The sequence below is a fragment of the Lutjanus erythropterus genome, chromosome 8 (genome assembly GCF_056507025.1).
Source record: "Lutjanus erythropterus isolate fLutEry1 chromosome 8, fLutEry1.hap2, whole genome shotgun sequence".
NCBI classification, from domain to species: Eukaryota; Metazoa; Chordata; class Actinopteri; order Lutjaniformes; family Lutjanidae; genus Lutjanus; species Lutjanus erythropterus.
In genome coordinates, this window is record NC_139324.1 from 24,415,516 (window position 1) to 24,435,749 (window position 20,234).

Consider the following 20,234-nt stretch of genomic DNA (forward strand, 5'->3'; position numbering starts at 1 on the left):
GTGAATGGTGATTAGTTTTCAAATGGAAAAACAAAAACAAACCTAACAAAAAATGCTTTCATACTGCTTGTCTGGCATAATCCAAGTCTCCTAATTTCCCAACAGGCCGTTTACTTGCACATACTGCACACATCACACTGTACACACATCCAGTTCAGATGGTGCACACACAGATGAATGTTGCATCTAGCTAGCGCTCAACAGTGAAGATTTAGGCTACAAACATGATGTAAATGAAGACTTTCAAGTCAGCTCGGCATGTCTGGGCTTTAGGAGACTTGGATTACTCCAAACCACAGAATGGCGGCATTTTATGTTTTTTTCTGTAGTTGTTTTTTTTTCTATCTGAAAACCACAGTCAGTTTTTTTGGGAGATTCTCCAACAGTTTTCCTTTGAAACTCCAGCAGTGTTTTGTGGATTAGAAAATTTAACCTGACCATCAATCAGTCTGAGTGTGTGTACATAGTGACTGAATTTTAATTTTTTTCTATTTCTTTAAAGGGCGGCACAGTGGTGCAGTGGTTAGCACTGCTGCTCACAGCAAGAAGGTCCTGAGTTCGAATCCTCCAGCTGGCTGGGGCGGGGCCTTTCTGTGCAGAGTTTGCATGTTCTCCCTGTGTCTGTGTGGGTTCTCTCCGGGTTCTCTGGCTTCCTCCCACAGTCCAAAGACATGCATGCTAGGTTAATTGGTGATTCTAAATTGCCCGTAGGTGTGAGTGTGAGTGTGAGTGGTTATCTGTCTCTATGTGTCAGCCCTGCGATGAACTGGCGTCTTGTCCAGGGTGAACCCCGCCTTTCGCCCAATGTCAGCTGGGATAGACTCCAGCCCCCCGCGACCCTTCGGGAATAAGTGGCGACTCAAACACAGTCATGTAGACATCAGTCCCACAGGATCTTGGCTTAGTCGTTCTGGATCACCTTTGGAGGTGTCTTCCACCTTGATCCCGGGACCTCCAGCCCATACTCGGTACAGATGTTCCTGTGTATGATGCTGGCCACCTGGTTATGACGCTCCATGTATGCCTTCCCTGCCAGCATCTTACACCCTGCTGTTATGTGCTGGATTGTCTCAGGGGCATCTTTGCACAACCTGCACCTAGGGTCTTGTCTGCTGTGGTAGATCCTGGCCTCTATTGACCTTGTATTCAAGGCTTGCCCATGATCAGTGCCTCTGTACTGTCTTTCAGTCCAGCCTTGTCAAACTCAGTTGATTAGAGTAATATCTATTCTGTTGTTAGTATTAACAATAATCATACTCCTAGCCTACTTAATAATCCATTATGGCTAGACCACGACCGTGGCATCCATTTAGACAACCAGGACTTTGTGGTTTCAGAGGTACTGTTTGTTTTCTACGTTTTCTAACTCTCATTATTGTTCTTCCTATTGTGGACACACACCAATGACAACAAACTATCATACAAAGTGGGAAGTGTCAGTGCTCTGTGACACTTCGACGTGTGCAGGAGTTGACGGGGATCGAACCTCCAACCCTGCAATTTTTTTTTTCCACAGTTCTAACACAAATGCATAAAAACAAGCTGCTAAACACAATATTTAAGCTTAATGTTTAATTTAATGAGTCTTTTCTGTTAATTCAAAACTTCACATGGTCCTTTAAACATCCAAAATAAATTACTTGAGCATTCAGCACGGTGGAAGAAAACGACAACAGGCAGACGTGAAAACTATCCATGAACAACTACAGAAAGAAACGCTGATTTCCCTTAAACACCAAAAATGACAAGCACGTATTTTAGCGAGGTACATCCACTAATATTTCAAAGGATTTTCTTGATGCATACAAAGCACATTCAGTAACTTCCTCATAAAACTCTGAACATAAAGCTTGTGAGGTCCCATGATGCTGTATCCAATAGGAAAGAGAAAGTACCTCTACAACAGACGTGTACTGTAGTCTTTACATTCTTAGTCAGACAGAAATACATATGCATGTACTGGAGTGTGGTTATGAAAGAGTCAAAAGAACATATTAACAATACTTAATAAGGTTTTTCACAGTGAATCTGCTATTTGGTTTCAAACTAAAAAATATTAACTGGAACTATTGTTATTATAAGGTGCATGACTTACTAACAACGGGTAATAATTCAAGGTTGGTTTACATAATAAGTATTTTTAGTCGTAACATTTTTTAGTCTAAAACCATAAAGCAAAGAGTAGACACTATGAAACAATCTCAATGAAAGCATGTTTTTCAAGAGATCATCCTTGAGAAAGAAAGAAGCTTTCTACAGGAATTTGTATTTACTACTATTTTTCAGATATCCAAAAAGCCCACTGAAATAACTACAAAGTCCCTTAGCTTTCCTATACAGATTCAGTGTGAGAGCACCTCGGAGGTAAATGAATTTATGTGGAAATCAGACAAGTTAAAACATTAAAAAACAGAATTCAAAACATTTCCTTTTTTTCTGGTTCACAACACAACATTATCACGGGTTGTGCCTATTTCAGGTGTCCCACTCGTATGGCTGCATGTACAGTAATAAGCTCAAGAAGAGGATTTAGTTCATGAGAACTTCATGCTGGAGTTCTAACTCTCCATGAAGTCCAGGAACTCTTCCTCAGTGATGAACTCCAGCTTCTTCAGGACCGCGTCCGAACTGGCTGCTGGGTACTCTGCTACTGGGTAGTGGGGCATAGGGTTGCTGTAAGGGGGAGGGCTCTGGAAGGAACAGCAAAGGGTGCGGAGGAAAGGCAGCAGCTGGGTGATGGAGGACAGGGAGCGCTGAGTGAGGAGGGGGAACTCCAAACGCTCAGTGGAAGATTCCTCGCTCAGCCCGTTCAGTATCTGGAATAACAGGACAGGACAGAACGTCAAAATCAGAGAAAGATGTGGCCATTTCACAACACAGATCTGACAAATATGACTTATGGGGTTTGTATGTTTGCTTGTAACACAATATAAACAAAGATCAATTTAAGAGGAAGTTTATCAGAATTGCCACTGGGATATTCATTAAATGATGCCATTCCACAATAACAAGGGTTCCTAAAAAATTTCCATAGACATATTATGACCGACAGTCATTCTGAGTATGTCATCAAAATGACCATTCTAGAGTCTAATGGGAACCATCATCTACGAATTTGAAATGTGCAATTTTAACTCACATGTGACCTTACCCCATATCGCTGCTGTATCAGTTCCAGTGTTCTGACAACATGTGGTGTGCACTCCTGCTCTCCTTCAATCAGCGCAGTCTCTGGGCCACTGTAGCGGTTCACATCCACCTCAGGAACAAAGGCCCAACGATACCTAGACATTGAGCGGATAGTTACACAGAAAAGGTCAGATAAAAAAAATAATACACAATACAAGGTAACTCACGCAACACCATAGCTTATGAAAAGACATATGTTAGCGTGTCCTTTAAATGATTTTCATCCTGAACTGAGCTCTTACATCTGAAACAGAGGTATACTCTCTGGAGGAAAAGCCAGGGAGGTGTCCAGAAACTTGCAGGCTGACAGGTACATGTCCAACTCTGCCTGGGAGAAATTCACTGGTCCATTTCTGTCCAGGGCTCCACGCACCACTTTAGCCAGCCTAGGTGGTACAAAAGAGCACAAGAAAAAAAAAAGAGAGGTATTTTGAGATACTGTCAACAGTGAAATATGAATTTGGGAATAAAAGAAAACACTCACTTTGAGACATCTTTATCTGGCTGCAGAGCTTTCTCCAGACGTGCAAATATGCGAATCTGGAAAAAAAAAAAGCATACCAAAAAAATTTCAATTATGATGATTAAAATAGAGAATTGTGTGCACAAAGTCAGGCTCTCAGTGGATGGGATCGTACCAGTTCTGTGACCATGATTGGCCAAAGAGATGTGAGGTGCTGGGATGAAATCCGCAACAGGAGAACGCGAAACATCAGGAACATCTGGGCTGAAACAGCAGCGCTAGGGTTCATACGCAAAGCTTCAGTGAGACGCTCTGAAAGACAGGGGAAAGTTTTTTAACCGAATAAGAACACAGTCCATTTGAATGTCTGTTTCTATCACAGAACTGAACATAATAACTTAAACATCACCATAAATATCCAGTACCATACCTTGGATGAGGGGCAGATACAGATGGTACTGGTCAAGTTCTCCACTGAACATGGCAAACGCCTGGCGCTTCAGCAGCATGGGTTTCTGGTCTACATTAGCAAACAGTTTCAGAGAGCCGCTCTGCATGCCTGCAGAACAAGCAAATACAGGTTTATAACAGCAAACAGTCAAAAATATCTCTGTAATTTGAATCTGATACACTTCTTCCAGAAGTGACATTCAAGCTTTAGTGATTTGAAAACAATTTCTATCTACTTTCTGGCGTGAAAAAGCCCATTACTATATAAATGATTCGTCATTTTTTCCCCCAATACTGTTTTTTAGATGATAAAACTATAGTTCTGTTTAGGATGCTAATGTTAGTTTAACTGCCACATGATTCATATTAAAGAAATTATATATATAAATATTAAATCTTACTCTAAAGATTTATCTAAAATTACAATTGAGTCTATTCATCTACATGATTCTTGGGATTTTTTGTTGATGAGACTGAGCAGAGAACAGTCTGACAGGGTTAGCAGAAAAATACATAAATCTATTGGTACATTAAGGCCGAATAGTCCTCTTTGTCACTACAAACCATCTCCTAACTCTTTATTTAAGCAGCACCACAGAAGAAGGAGTGCTGCTGTACTGAAGATCAGCACGGCTGTGATTCATGTGACAGTTTTACAAACACCACTTATTATTTAGGGTTTTGAATAAGCAACAAGAAATTATGACTTATATTTTTATTTACTCATTTATTTGGCTGCGATAACATAAATAGTTCCACAACAGGATTGGGACTGGTCTGTTACCAAGCAACACAAATAATTTCCTGCGGAGGCCTACACCTTACTGCAGTAGAGCTCTCTCTTTAGTTGTCCAAATGGATCCATAAAACAGACTGAATTTTGCCCTTCTTAAGGGACTGAATTTGAACGTTTAACTTTTTGAAACTAGCCAAGTCTGAGAGCAGTTCACGGAAGAATGTGTCTTCTTACTGGCTACAGCTGCAGCGCACATACAGTCACAAGCAAAACAAGATGGTGAGCTTTCGTTTTGGGACTGTGTCAGATTTTGTTTTCAGTTTTTAGATCCAACACAGCGCTGTGATTTTTTTATTATGCAAAATAAAACTAAACTTAACTCTACCTGTCCATCTTTGAATACTTGTTGTTTAACAGTCTCACAATTAGATTACAGTTGTGATTACGATTGTCTAGTTCCAGCACCACAAATGTTTCCTGGAGGCAGTACTCACTCATGAGGTCTTTAAACATGGTCTTCTCATGAGTCAGCAGGTGGTCAATGATGGACTTCCAGCTGTAGAGAACACAGGACAGTCACGCAGAGTACATTAGATAGAAGTGAACTCTAGTTAACCCATATAATAATGTTAAACACAGCTGACAGACAAAATATGTCTTTATAAACAAACAGCAAGATAATTACACACATGCTTTGCACTCTTTACAATAATAGCTTTAGTTTCATGTGGTCATGTGAAAAATTTCCCTGCTCCTGTAAACTTGTTAACATCTGACACACTTCTCTCAACATATTTCAAACTCGAGGCATGTCAGCTCCTGGATTTGCTTGACAAACTAACCAGTCCCCACCAGAACTTCCCTACAGTGTCCCTGAGATCTCAACACACTGCAACTTAAGAATCTTCACTAATTTGACAACACATTTTTTATTTTATTGGTTTTAAAACATCTTGCCAAAGGACTGCAGTTTTATTAGCCAGCAGGCTAACAATGGCTCATTTACAGAAATGTTGTTAAATGTGTGTTGTCCTTAAAAATAAAAAAACATGACATGAAAATTTAGTGTGCGCTGTCTCCAAACGATTTTGGACCAACAATCTTTATACAGTTAATGCAACAGCTCATAGCTCATTATGAGAAGGACACAGAAACAAACTAAAATAAAATTTCAAAATAAAGGTCTTGCAAAATATGTGTCAGAATGTGAAGAATAAAAATAAAATAAAAGTTTTTCATCAGAATATTGAAAATGGTATTGAATACTGATATTTTTCAAAGTATAGTACTAAAGTTAGAAATTCAAGTATTGTGTCAACAGTATCGTACATTTATTGTTTATTTATTCTGTATGACAGATTATGACTCATCTGTTTGTGTGCATATATGTCGTTCAATATTACAGCACTTCCTGGTTGTACAAGAGAGGTGAATAATTGTGTGTAAATAATTTTATCCAACAAACAAACATACTAACCTGGGAGCGCAGGAGGCATCCATGGTGAAGAAGAGAGGGTCCATGAAAAGCTCAAAGACCTCTTTCCTCCAGGCCCTTTTGGTGTAGGCATACCCACTCAGACTACTCAGCAGCTGAGCCCCTGCTTCAAAGCTGGGCATGTTGTAGGCACTAGAGGAGAGAATGCCAAGTTATATGAAGCCTATTAAGATAAAAGCTTTTATCTTTTTAGACAGCCGAGCGACAGTAGTTACCTGTGGTTCTTCAGGTACGGGAAAACATAGTACATGAGTCGAGAAATGAGAGGAACAGCTTTCTCCTTCTCATCACTGCGGTAAACCATGTCAAGAAGGGGTGCCAAGACCTACACAGTGACAAAATGTGTTACAAAATACAAACAATCATCCATTATTTCTCTCGCCATAAATAAGACCTCAAAAGCCCTACCTCAGCCAGGAGTACAAGCGCTTGCACGCTGTAAACTGAGGGGGCTGACGAGGAAACCATGGTGCTAGCTTGAGCCACCGACTCTGAGAGGAAGATAAGGAGAATGAGAAGAGTGAGTTTACTTGTTATTACTTTAAGTTACCATTCAATTTAAGAGACAAACACCCCCAAAATATGCCAGGAAAATGTCCCAGACAGCATAATAAAGCCATCAGGACCCTCTCACTGTAAGGGTCAAGCGTTTGGGCCTGTAATTATACCACAGATCTAAATGCAGATATCACTTAAATCATTGTTCATGATTAAGCACTAGACACTTGAGCCCAATTAATTCTGAATTGGAAAAAAGCAACTTAGGTCTTTTCCTCTTGCCATCTTGGTCAAAAATCAAGTTCAGCATTTTTACACACATCGCAGAGCACAAGAGGCTGTTCATAAGGATTTCCTTTAATTTGTAATCCATCTGAACATGGGAGCCAAATATTACTCTCTTGTTCAACCAGACTTGCAGAACATGCAAGTTCAATGGTCTACTGCTACTTCGATCTGTTTTGTTACTGTCTGACTTTGGTGTTTTGAAAAGTTAGTTTGTATTCATAGGTTGTATTTGGGCAGCAGAAGACCAGCAACTCCTGTGGTCTGCGAGGTAACATTACCGAATTTATCAATCTGAGTCTGGATGAGCAATTGAGAGCAATATTTTCATGCATGCATTTGTCAGAGGGATCTATCGTTACCATAGTGGTCTCCATCCATGTCTGCGTCATCAGGTTCCTCTGCTTCAGCGCACACCTGTGGCTGAACTTTGACCTCGAGGCTGCGGCTTAGCCAGCTGGTCTGCTCCAGAGACGACCCTGCGATCCCGCCCACTGCCTCGAGGATCCGCTGAGTCACCTCCTGCACAACAACATCACCATCAGTATCTTCACAGTATCTAACATGGACTCACTATGTCAATCATAGCTACAGCAATTCAACGTGCTTCATACCTGCAGATCTCTAGTGTCCTTCTTATTGTCCAGGTTTGGGAGCCTGTTGACAAAGTCATTGAGAATTCTGCAAGACAGAAATAATAAATTAATGTTGTATTTTCCAAAAGGATATTAACTAGGATACACGTTCAACAATTTGAACAAATACAATCAGCCGGTCAATCATTGCCACTTCATAACATGAAACATGACATTTGTCAGTGCAAGTTCACTTTTCACAAGATTTAGCTCAAAGGTCTGTCTGCTGAGTGCAGACATGGACCATAGCGCATTTATGAGCTTTTTGGTGTGTATGCTCTGATACTTAAAAGAAAATTAGCTGCTAACTATTTTGAAGCAATTTCAAGCATCTAAAATGTGAGGATTAGCTGTTTTTGTTTGTCATTTATGACAGTACATGGGTTTTGGACTGTTAATGAGACAAAAAAAGCAATTAACTGCAAGTAACTGCAAAGAGCATTTTTCACAATCTGAAACTTTCTAGACTGAAGGATTAATCTATTATTATTTATCTATTATAATCAGCAGGTTAATCAATAATGAAAATAATTGTTAGTTGCAGCCCTATATAGAAGTATTGCTGATAATAATCAGAGTACAGTATAAGAACTGAATGTATAAAAACTGACCCGAGCAGTAAGAAGTGTCCAGGCGGGGCCAGGTTGAGTTGAACAGACTCCCGTAAGAGACTGAGGAGAGGACCAACGTTTTCCTGGAGAGCTTGAGCTGAAATGCTAAACACAGAAACAGAGATTATTATAAACAAGAGCATTTGTAAAATAGCTTTATTAAACCTGAGGTGGGGACATTGTATTTTCCAACTCACGTCTGGATATAGGCGTAGCTGAACTGTAACATCGGGATATCGACCAGGCTTGACTTCTGATGAAGAGCAAAGTGGAAAATGTTACAAAAATAAAGGAAAATTGACTTCAGAAGTTTTATGCATGTATGTGTATTTGTGTACCTGTTCTCTTTTGATCTGATGTGGTTTTTTCACCACCTCCTTGACCAGTTGTAGGATGGTGTCTGTGTGCAAGGTGTTCAGTGATTTCACCAGATCCACAATGGCTAGACGAGCCTCACTGGCCACTGGTAAAACCTAAAAGAAGACAGGAGTGTGATGAAGCAAACAAGCCTCTCGGTGATAGATGACCAAGTGCACGTATCTTTGCTTCATTTCTAGACTCACTGCAGTTCTTACTTTGTTTTTATGTCTCCTTTTACCCTTTCTTCTGCTCCAAACCTCTCCCAGTGAAGCCATGAGTTGAACCCCATACTGCCCAGTCAGAGGGACCAGGAACTCCAGTATCCTCTGCCGTAAGATCTAAAGATGCACACGCCGAAAATGGATGAAAGTTTAGATAATAATGCATGCACATGGATAAAACTGAACAAAATATGTAAGCAAACGCATGTATGTAACCCACACCTTTGTGCTTTTAAAGTAGACAGAGGTAGAGGAGTGTCTGCTGCTCTGGGCGGAGTCAGATGCACGCTTCTGGAACTCTTCCCTCATGACCACCCCCCATAACAATGCCATACTGCTGAGCATGTGCGGCAGTGCCTCGATCACAGCGCTGCGTGCGTTACGGACATCCATAGAATCGCAGGGAACCAAGGACTGACAGAGAGAGAAAAAGAGAGGAAATGAGCATTTATATTCTCATACTATAGACATAAGAGGAACATATCTGTGTGTGTGTGTGTGTGTGTGTGGGAATCATTCCTCACCCTCTTGTTGTCCAGCAGACAATAGTGTGTAATAGCGGTGAGGCCTTCAAGCAGAGTCAGAGGGTAGTCAGGAGCAATGTTTTCCCTCCTACCACTCAGGCTGAGCAGAAGAGACAAACATACATCACACATTTAATTAGTTTCTAGCAGTAAAGATTTAATATGTGAGTGGTGGAATTCTACAAAATTTAGGGACTATTGTTTTCTTCTTTGGCGACTAATAAATTGATGGCTGCCGCTGATTCTTGCACATTCACTACGATACACACTGACACACATACCCACTTACAAAGATTATTAGGAGTGTAACAGACAATCCAATATTTCAAAGTAAAAAAAAACATATTGTCATACTCAAGATAGCCTTTATTCTGAAATTCCCGTGCTGCACGTCTGTGTCACCGTTTACACCCAAGCACGCCTTAACAATCATTCAAACAGGAAGCACTATTGGTCTTTATCACTTACTGTGTCCATGGCAGTTTTTATGAGGAAATAATAACACAGCTGAGAGTTTAACTGAATCCACAGCTGCCCTTCTGACATAAGATCAGACAGATAGTGTGTTGCTGCTGATTAAAAGAATCCTTGTGGCTAAAAGTGAGTATACCTGACAATAAATAGAGTTTTGTACATGATTATGCATCGCTGTATTGTAGGCCTATTACCTCCTAGTCTGTCGGTCTTACAGCAAGTTAATAGTTACAGGTATAAGATACGACTTCTGCTGTGGCTGTGCTGCGTAGCGGGGACAAAGTGAAAATTTATCTGGACCACAACAGCACAACTTCGTTGTTAAAATTTCACAGCAGGGATTACATGTGAGTCAGAAACAAAATATAATGATTTTAGTGTTTGAATTATGTGAAGAGAGACAGCGAGAGTGAGGGGTGACTGTATGACTGCCTCTTTTAACTCTCCTCCCTCCTCTCCATGACTTCTAATCGCTCAATCCTGTTACTGAGTGCTCATATTTGAGACTGTCAAGACAGATGTTGCACTCAGCTATCCCGCCCATCATGTAACTGACTGTGTTAAAAGGGCAGATGATTTTGCTTCATATTGATCGCAGGCTCTTAAATCAAATCGAATCAAAATCAGATTTTGTGATTCTACTGGCAAACTAAGCAGTGTGTCTTTCACTGTGACTGTTTTATATGGCGCTTGTGAAGAGGAAAATATTCTTCTCTGACTCTGTTGTCTTTTCTCTGTTTACTTTTTTATATGGTTTTCAGTCATGGGTTCTGGGACTTGAGGCTAACATTTAATGTTTCATGTCAAGGGGGAGACCTGACAGGCAGCCTTGAACATGAAAAATGACAAAAGGAGATTTGCTTGAGGATGAAGATGTTGTGGTGAAAATGGTGAAAATTCCATTTGGGGTTCCTCAGAAAAATTCTGCTTATCTTCATTTTATTTATACCAATACAGAATTTCTACGCAAGTTACCTCAGTACAAGACTCTTCATGGGCCAATTGAGGAATCTCAACTACACAAAACAGTTTTATTTAATATTTTTATGACAACTTCCGGACATATAGTGAGAAAACAGGGTGGTTGAATGTTGGGAAACTCTTAAAACTGTCTAACATGAAAAGGATTTTGGTAAGACTGCACCCAAGCATCTCACTCCATTTCATTTCTAATAGATTTAAGGCACAGAACACTGCAAATTTACACAAAACCCCAGCAGATCCCCTCTTTGTATTAAATGCAAAGTTTCTGGTTCTGTATAGCACAGGAGTTGAATATAATCATGAAAGTCAGGGCAGTTTTTATTGGGGCTATGATGAAAAGCAGAAATCTTTTTCAAGCCAGAAATGCATACTATTTAACTGGATTCAAGAAGAAATGTAATGGTATATAGAAATCTTTGGAATACTTCATATGGAAAGACTCTGCCAAAATAAAAGGAAATGAAAGTAGCTTCATAAGTGTACAGTACCTATTAATAACTCCCTTGTTCAATGATTTTAGTCACTTGCTTCAAAGAGGAAGTGGCATAATGGACTAGAAAGCTCCAGAGACCCTTCTACCATACATTTTATGAATGATTTGTATGTACGCAGTAGTGTGTCAGGAACAGTGTGGACATCATGCATCTTTCTATGATTAATGTGTGAGGTGAGATTTTTCCATTGTTAACGCCACTTTAAGTAATGTTCTTTTTTTGGGCATTTTATGCCTTTACTGACAGGACAGCTGAAGATGTGACAGGAACGGGGGAACGACACGCAGCAAAGGGCCACAGGCGGGAGTCGAACCCACGGCTGGTGCAGAGGACCCATAGCCCCTGCACATGGACTGAGCTACCCAAGCACCCCAAGTATTGTTCATATTTTGCTGATTTAGGAGGCCCATGTGGAAAAGCAGTAGCATTTCCAGTGCAACCACAAAATATAATCTACTTAAAACTCTCCTCAAGTACGAGGGGTATTCAAAAAGTTCTAAGACAAATTACATAAATTCAAACTGAGTCAAAATAGTGTAACAAAATGACCTTGAATCGTACCACTGATGACTTATAAACAAATTTGACAAGTTACAGCATTCTAACTTTGTTATTCAATGTTCCAGGTTACATATTACAAAACCAACTTTTTTGACCATCCAAAATGAGCCAATTTGAAGTTCGAGCAAACATCAAATTTCTAACAAAACTTCAATGGAAAACTACAGAAATCATTGATTCTTTGCAAAATGTTTATGGAGACTCTTCACCTTCTAGAGCCGTATTTCCAAAGTTGAAGGAACGTTTGAAAGGAACAAGATTTCAGTCCATACTTGAAGCGAAGAGGGAGGTTGTGACCTGGTTGACTAGACAAGCTCCAGAATTCTATCAAGAAGGAATTTCTCAGTGGAAACATCGCTTGCAGAAGTGTATTGAGTTAGGTGGATCTTATGCTGAAAAATAATTTTGTATCTTTCATAAATAAAGTTTTTTTTCAATTTGTCTCAGAACTTTTTGAATTACCCTCGTATTTAGGTTTTAGGTAGTTTTAACTGGTACTGATCACTGTATCTTTGACAAGGAAAATGTAAACAGAGACTAATTTCATCTGACCCGGTGGGAGGCATTAAAAACAACCATAGAGAAGTAGCCAGTCTTCTCACTGATAGTCTTATTAGCTTATGACGGTCATATAAATGCATCGATATGAAATTGAGGCTGTTTCGTAACCCGTTAAAAACTCTTTGTAGCTGCTTTAAAAAAAACAGCAGGACAAATTAAAAACTATCAAATTGTCACAGTGTGAAAAACTATACTGCGTGATCTACCTCTGATTTGTCTTTCCTCCATCATGCTCGTACAGCTTGACCAGCTCGTCCAAGTTCCTGCAGATCTGACTGATGAGTGGAGCCACGATGATGCCCAGTGAGCGACCCAAGTACGGCAGAGAGGAGCACAGCAGTGACACCCAGTGGGGGTGCATAGAGTAGCCGTACTGAGGCTGCAGCGCTCTGGCCGCCGCAGAGACAAACATTCCTTGAGCTGTGATGGGGTGGCTTTGGACATACTGGGCCGCCTTGATGGACTGCTGAAAAAGAACCGCAGTTTGCCACTCACGGGCCAGGGGGGTGTTGGCAGTTGGTGATTCACGAGGCTCTGTGGGTTGGCCACCAGATCCAGCTGCTGGTACAGCCCCACCAGGCCACACATGGTATTCCAGGACTATGAGAACCTGGAGGAGTTTCAGTAATTCCATCTGTAAGGGGTACTGCTCCTGCCCTCCTCCTGTTCCAAGATTCACCAGACTCTCCTCTGACAGTCCTCCCTGCTCCTCAAGCAGTTCCACACCCTTGGGCGCTCCCTTGTCCGTTCCCCTTTGGCTGACATACATGGATGCAGAGAGTGTAAGCAGAGCATACTGTTGCACTTTACATTCTAAGAGGAGTCTGCGGATGGGCTCCAGGCTGGCCCCGTTGCCCTCTTGTCCCCGTGCCACGCAGCCAAGCTGGTTCACCATCCGTGTCAGCACCTCAACACTCTTCACCTGCACCTCCCTGTTCCCCTGCAGGTCCAGCGGAGCCAGGCTCAGGTAGGACGGGTAATGAGAGCGCAGGAATCTCAGACACAAGGACACCAGCAGCTCAATGAGCAGAGACGGAGGCACAGAGGGGGAGGAGGAAGGGGAGAGCAGGCAGCCGTAGAAACAGTGACCATCCTGAGCCTGTTGGTGGCGCTGCAGGAGGTTGGAGACCAGATTCAAATGTGCAGCAGAGCTTGTGTCCAGAGAGGTGGAGGAGAGTGCATCCACCAGAGGGCACTCGGCGCTGCTCCTCAGCAGGCTGTCAAGCAGTGCCAGGCCTTGGAGCAGATGGCGCCAGCCACCCGCCACAGGATATAGGAGCACGTGGCGGAACAGAGAGTCGATGGCCTCTCTCTTCTCCCGCTCCTGTTTCAGCAGGCGAGACCTGGCCATGGCCTCCAGCTCTAAGTCCTCCTCATCCTCACTCGACAGCGAGTCAGACGCCTGCGTGTGCTCCGACTCTGCTCTCCGCAGGCCGTTCACCACACCTGCTTCCTCAGTGCTACGGTAGGGGGCGGAGCCAGAGCTCGAGTTCTCAGTGGATACCTGGGCACCACTGGTATCAGCTGACTCAGTGTGCTCACTCTCAGCCTCCTCCTCCTCCTCCTCCTCCTCTCTATACTCCTCTTCCGTTTCTTCACTCTCACTCCTTGATATCGCTAAAGCGTCTGGCGGTTTGGCGAGCTCTGCTCCGCTGTCTAACTCGGTCCACAAGGACTCCCTGTCCACAATGTTCATCAGATTTAAGGTGGTGACCTCTGTTGCCATGGCATCTCCAGATGTCCCAGAAGTTCTGGTGGAGCTTCGACTTCTGTTGCTTAAAGCTTTCAGGTTACCTTTAAGAAACAAAACAAACAACACATGAGGGCTGACAGCCAGGGCTCAGCTGGTCGATTAGTTGGATGTTATGCTCTTGTCTGACCAAATTCTGATTGGTTGGTCAGTCACTGGTGTTACACTAATAAAGAGAGAAGTGCTTCTTAATCTATTATTGTCAGAGGGCAGGACAACTGCAGACCTGATGTGTTTTATTTTTGAGCGACATGTTATTTACTTGCTTTCAAACAAACTGACACCAGGTTAAAGTATCTGCACAAATGCACTGCTTTTTTATGGTTGTTTTTTGTGAAAGCAAAAGCTGCGTAAGTGCTGAGATTGTTTTTGTTCAGAAGCCGGTGTTACCCTCGTTGCTGGTACATTATTGCTGTAGGTGAATTTACTTGATATGCCGTAAAGGTAACGATATATCTAGGTGTGAATAAGAAATGGTTAAACTGCAGGAATTCATTTGCTTGGCAATACTGTGCACGTTTGATTGGACCCATTTACACTACCAGGTAGTACTCACTTGGTTCACTGTAAATGATTAAGTTAATTTAGAGACAACTTTCAGATTTTAATAAAAACTAAACTAAAACTAAAGATTTTTTAACAATTAAAACTAAACTGAGATGAAGAAACGCACTCTGGAAATTGAAATTAAACTGAATAGAACCAAAAATTTTAAATTAAATAAAAATAAAAACTAATGAAAAATTCAAAATTGTAGTAAATCTGCAGCACATGCTGACAGATTCACTTACCAGCGGTGACATTTTGCTTGATGCTCTGAATGGAGCAGCGCTGCGTGGAGGGGTGAAGCAGCAGCAGCAGAATAGGCTCCAGGATCCGAATGACGTCACTGAGGGAAAGAGCCCTGACCAGCCAGCACTGCGCTGCTGCACTTATAGAGCCATCTGTGCAGCTCAGACTGTCCACCACAACACACAGAGACCTGAGAGACAGACACATTTCAACAGTCAGAGACAAAGCTTTCATTCTTTATTTTGACAGCATGCTGTAAATGATGCCAGTTAGCTGAGTTCAGTGAGGTTCAAATCTACTAGGGCTGGAATGATACACTTATCTCCTGATTCGATACCATCTTGGGAGCCAATCTGATTATGTATTTGGATTCTTAAGTATTACGATTCAATTTTATGATATATTGCAATTTTTGTTTGCTGTTTTAACATAAGACCATAGAAAAAAGTTGAGTCATGCATTTCTATATATTGTATATTATGTAATTTCCAAAAACAGTTATACCTTAGATCTTACTCAATCTGTAGTTTTTGGACACGTTTGCAGTCTGGTTTGAATTCATGGTGTTCTTTACACTGACATGACTTTCAGATATTTACATATTCAGAGTGATCATTTGGACAGTTTTAACTGATTAATATTAGCTGTGACAGAAGTGCTGTTGGTCTGCCTGAGGTTTCACATTTGCATGAAGTTGAACTTTTCCTCAACTTTATTGTGTAGCAAGTAGGTCCATTATCGGGGGAACACTGACACAGACGTTGAGGATGTAAGCTACATAAAGTGAATATCGGGACAGTATTAGTTTTCAAGAATTACCCAGAGAAACACTGATATACATTAATAAACACAATACCTTCTATTTGTCTTAAGGGCAAACCTCTTTTCCACCATGTACTAACCGGTCAAAGGAGCGACTGAGAGACATGGTCCTGTTGGTCTGGATCTCTCGGGTCAGGTGCCATAAAACTGTGAAGCGGTGAAGTGCTTCAAGACGAACAGCCTTGGGCAGAAAAACACAAGATAAACCTTCAAACTTGTCACATTTCTTAGTGTATCTGTTTGTGTGTCCAACTTAAACCGAATAGAGAAAGGGAGATGTGCACATCCTGGTTAAAATGTTTATTTGTGTGACCTTTCAAACTCCAGGCTCTTCCTCAGACTGCTTGTCGTAAGGAAGGAAGAGGCTGGAGCTCACAACATCATGCAAATAAATACTTTAAACGGGAGCTCACGTCCCATTGAGACAAGTCTAGAAGATGCTGGGAGAAAATTAAATTGTTTGAACAAACTGATCTTGAATTACTTTTAAACTCTGATAAAACTAAATGCTGTTCTCCAGAAAACTGACTGATACTGTTTCACTGACATGAATATTAGCACCTACCTTGGTTTCTGGCACAATGACAAAGCTGTGCTTCAAAAACATTAATGAACTCACTAAGTACATGAAAGCAAAGCCAGCATTATTTTATAAAAATCAGGCATATTTTACTCAAAAGCGCAAAACACAAATTGTTTAGTCCTTTTTTTAGACTATGGCAATGTGTTTTCTTATGCACTCTCGTGCTTCCTACTTTTGAATTTCTCAATGCAGTCTCCCATTCTGTCCTTGGGTTCATAACCAGGGAGGGCTTCAGAATAAACTGTTGTATTCTATATGAGGAAGTTGGATGGCAGTCCTTGGCAGTGAGAAGAGAGCCACGTCTATTTATTTAAAAAGCATTTACTAGAAAACTTCCTGGGCATCTCTCATACGTCTTTTCATTGTCACACTGCACTAGGTCCCAAATCTATCTTGTCCTCAAAAACCATCTTGTTATTACTGGGATTGGGAAATTGGCTTATAAAAAAAGCTATACTCCACACAAGTGGAACTACCTCCAGAATCTTTTAAAATCAGACAAGCTAATTCCTTTTAATCAATTTAAGTCTCTTCTGACTGACATAGAGCAGTGTGAACATGTGTTTCCTCTTGTATTCATGCCTCTGGACTCTTTGTTGATATACCATAACTTCCTATATGTGAGTTGTTGTTGATGTATACTTTAACTCTTGTGCGCTTTTATTGTTTGTATATCCAGAGCTTGCTCTCAGTGGCCCTCCCTATTTAAATAAAGGTCTGATGATGATGATGATGATGATGATGATGAAATTGTGATTCAGCATGTGTGCAGGTATATTCACCTTGTCTTTGTGCAACAGCGCCTGGCAGATGATGTCTTCACAGATGGATGCTGATGGAGCCAAACAGTGAAGCCTGTAGAAGAGTTCCACACAGGAAATGTGCTGCTCTCTTCGCTCTGTGTCCAGCTGGTTCCACAGCACCTGGGACACCCTCTGGGTCATGGCAAAAAAAAAAGGTAGATCTTAAAATACCACATTAATTTACAGCTGTAAGATACACCAATATTCTTCTGTTCTCTAAACTGACCTGATAAAAATCTGTGTGCTCCTCGATGGCACGCAGCAGAGCAGGGTAGATGGGTGGCACGGTGACCATCTGCAGCCGGCCACTCAGAGGATTGGAGTCAGATGACTGGTAGCGTCTGTGCTTGTCCTGGATGACCAGCGCTAAGGACTGGGAGTGGTTGATGAGCTCCAACAGGGAGGCCACTGCAGTGTGCTGGATGTTGTAGTCCCTGGACAGGCAGCAAAGTGTCATCAAGGACCTCAACCACACTGGCAGGCTGTCCATGTCACTGCCTATGGAAAACAAAAAGTTTTTAATATTATTACCTGTTTGTGGGTTAAAGAAGCACTCAACCTATTTTATTTTACACATAAAGATCAATTAACTTGTTACAAGGAGGGCTACTCATCCTGTAAAAACAGGAAAAAATCCCAATAATATCATCAGGTTTATCTCAGAGTGGACTTGAGAATTTGAAAAATGTATTTACCAGGCAAGAGGATTTAAATAAAAATTCTATTAGCTGCATTATAGGAAATGTGGGATCCAGTGATTTACCTTTTGGAACTTAAAGTCAGGAAATCTTGGCCTCTGCTTCACCAGTTTCGACCATTTTTTCATCTGTTTCTTGCATGTTCCCCAATTTTATGGAAGTGCAAAACTAAATCACTGGAGTGCTCATGTAACTAAGAAGGTGGTCACAATATATTGGTATGAACTTAGCTGGAAAATTACCATCTACTCCAGGGTTCCTGCTTTTCTCAAAATCGTATGTGCTTTTAACGAGACAGTGCTAGCTAAGTAAAAAAGTAATGTGAGCCAGTATTTAGCTGGTGTTGGAGTGATTCTTTGAACCCTGGCTTCCCATTTATTATTATCCAACTCTTTCAACAATGCAAAACACACATTTGAAACCACTGCTACTTGCCAGAGTTGAATCACAAACCTTTGTAGGAAAAACAACCTAGAGAGAATGTCAACTTTAGCGCTTGAAAAAAGGATGATAACCTATTCAACATTATTCAACCTTTTAAAGCTTTTTGAGAAGAAAGAAATGTTTGTCTATGTCTATAAATATAATAAAAACAACCAGTTACCAGCTATCAGTGACTAATATTTGCACTTGAAGGAAAATGTAATTCAAATCATTTGGAGTTTCTGTCTCTCAAGTTGTAAAATCATCCAACCTGCACGTGCTACCATGTGACGTGACTTGGATGTGTGTGCTTTTACAACATAACCTAGAGCAGCCTATTCAAAATACTTTCGTCGAACTACCATTTTAATGTTAATATGATCATGAACATAATCTAGATCATCTGTAGCTCTGACTGATAACCTAATTATTCATTCTCAGCTAAAGGAAAATAGGAGAATTAAATAATTTGACCAGAAAAATGGTCAGCGATATCACTTCTTAGGAAGGCCCCTGGCGCTGACCTTTGTGACCAAACATGTCTGTGTGGAGAGCCAGAGTCTCCTCTTCACTTAGGTAGACAGGGAAGGTGGTGCACTCAAGCAGCAGGTGGCAGGTGGCGGTGAAGGCTTGTCGACAGGCTTCAGAGATCTCTGCCCTGCCCCGGGGCATGTAGCCAGCTGCCCAGTCCAGACTTCCTAAATGCCCACGCTCCTTTTTCTTCTCCGTGGGGGCTGCTGAGAACTGGACGTCAGATGTAGGACGGGATTTGATTTTGTTTGGAGTGAACAGTTCAGTCAGTTTGTCCTTAATTTCCCGTCCCCCTATGCCTGTCAACGAAGTCTTCTGATCCAGCATGGCAGCAGACAGGTCAGGCTGGGGTACTTCCTCCGGTCCACTGACATCCTCCACCTGCACCAGCAGGTACCTGAAACACAGTAGGAAGGAAAATATTTAGACATTACAGTTAATAAAAGAGGCTCATCAGCTCATCTGATGTAGTGCTGGGTGATTCATTGTGCATAATTAATGTGTGATAGAGCAGATGGCCATATTTAACTTTTCCAGTGGTTGACCCTGAAGTGTAGTTACGTTACTGTAGTCAACCATAAAGTGTGAAGATAAGCTCAGGCTGCAGTATAATAGTTACTAAAAGGCTGTTTGTTGTGTGTGTTTTTTGTGTCTTTTGCTTTGTGTTTAATTTTACTTAAATTTTAGCTTAACTTTTTCTTGCCTTTGTTTGGCTTCACTGTTTGGCCTTCTGTTGTTATATTGCTTCCTGGGTCTCCTATTTTTGCTTTGTCTGTCAAAGCACTTTGTATACTACATTATTCATTTATTATTACTTGTAGCTGCTAACTAGCCAGCTCACTTTTACTACAAACCCCTCTAGACCTCTGTCACACACAGAGGTTACCCACAAGCCCACCCTGCTTTAAGGGGAAGGCTCGGCTGGTAACGCAACAGGTCCAGGTAGGCTGTAAGTGTGCTAACAAGAGGTGGAAGAAGTATACAGGTCCATTACTTAAACAAACACACTAATACCAACCTCACTTTGACAAAACTCTACTACAAGTAAAAGGTCTACATTCCTAACATTACTAAGGTAGTGTGACAGTATTATAGCAAAATTTGCTGGAATTAGTCATTGTGCAGTGTCAGATTAATATGCTGCATTAATGGGTCTGTTGCATTTTACTGCTGTAGATGTTTAAGGTTGTGTTAGTTGTAACTACTTTATATGCTGTTGCAATGAGAATTTTTATATGCTGTTGTAATGAGAATTTACAGAACACTGTTTTAGGAAAAAAGTAAACTCAAG

General features: G+C 41.2%; 1 protein-coding gene across 3 annotated transcripts in view; it reads right to left on the minus strand.

Annotated features, from left to right (window-relative positions):
* Window positions 1-1,557: 1,557 nt before the first annotated feature.
* dop1b (DOP1 leucine zipper like protein B) overlaps window positions 1,558-20,234 on the minus strand; it is a 34,870-nt gene continuing 16,193 nt past the window's right edge. For all 3 annotated transcript variants that reach the window (XM_084724992.1, XM_084724990.1, XM_084724991.1), the window contains 24 exons: window positions 18,937-19,340; window positions 17,518-17,789; window positions 17,271-17,423; window positions 15,986-16,086; window positions 15,083-15,273; window positions 12,748-14,335; window positions 9,468-9,567; window positions 9,166-9,357; window positions 8,938-9,060; window positions 8,701-8,835; window positions 8,560-8,615; window positions 8,363-8,467; window positions 7,731-7,797; window positions 7,479-7,638; window positions 6,742-6,824; window positions 6,549-6,658; window positions 6,316-6,465; window positions 5,333-5,394; window positions 4,083-4,211; window positions 3,828-3,964; window positions 3,674-3,729; window positions 3,432-3,575; window positions 3,152-3,284; window positions 1,558-2,816 (listed from right to left, as the gene is read on the minus strand). In XM_084724992.1, coding sequence (XP_084581118.1) covers window positions 2,559-2,816; window positions 3,152-3,284; window positions 3,432-3,575; window positions 3,674-3,729; window positions 3,828-3,964; window positions 4,083-4,211; window positions 5,333-5,394; window positions 6,316-6,465; window positions 6,549-6,658; window positions 6,742-6,824; window positions 7,479-7,638; window positions 7,731-7,797; window positions 8,363-8,467; window positions 8,560-8,615; window positions 8,701-8,835; window positions 8,938-9,060; window positions 9,166-9,357; window positions 9,468-9,567; window positions 12,748-14,335; window positions 15,083-15,273; window positions 15,986-16,086; window positions 17,271-17,423; window positions 17,518-17,789; window positions 18,937-19,340 — 4,909 coding nt within the window. In that variant the 3' untranslated portion in view covers window positions 1,558-2,558. The remainder of the gene's footprint in view (window positions 2,817-3,151; window positions 3,285-3,431; window positions 3,576-3,673; window positions 3,730-3,827; window positions 3,965-4,082; window positions 4,212-5,332; window positions 5,395-6,315; window positions 6,466-6,548; window positions 6,659-6,741; window positions 6,825-7,478; window positions 7,639-7,730; window positions 7,798-8,362; window positions 8,468-8,559; window positions 8,616-8,700; window positions 8,836-8,937; window positions 9,061-9,165; window positions 9,358-9,467; window positions 9,568-12,747; window positions 14,336-15,082; window positions 15,274-15,985; window positions 16,087-17,270; window positions 17,424-17,517; window positions 17,790-18,936; window positions 19,341-20,234) is intronic.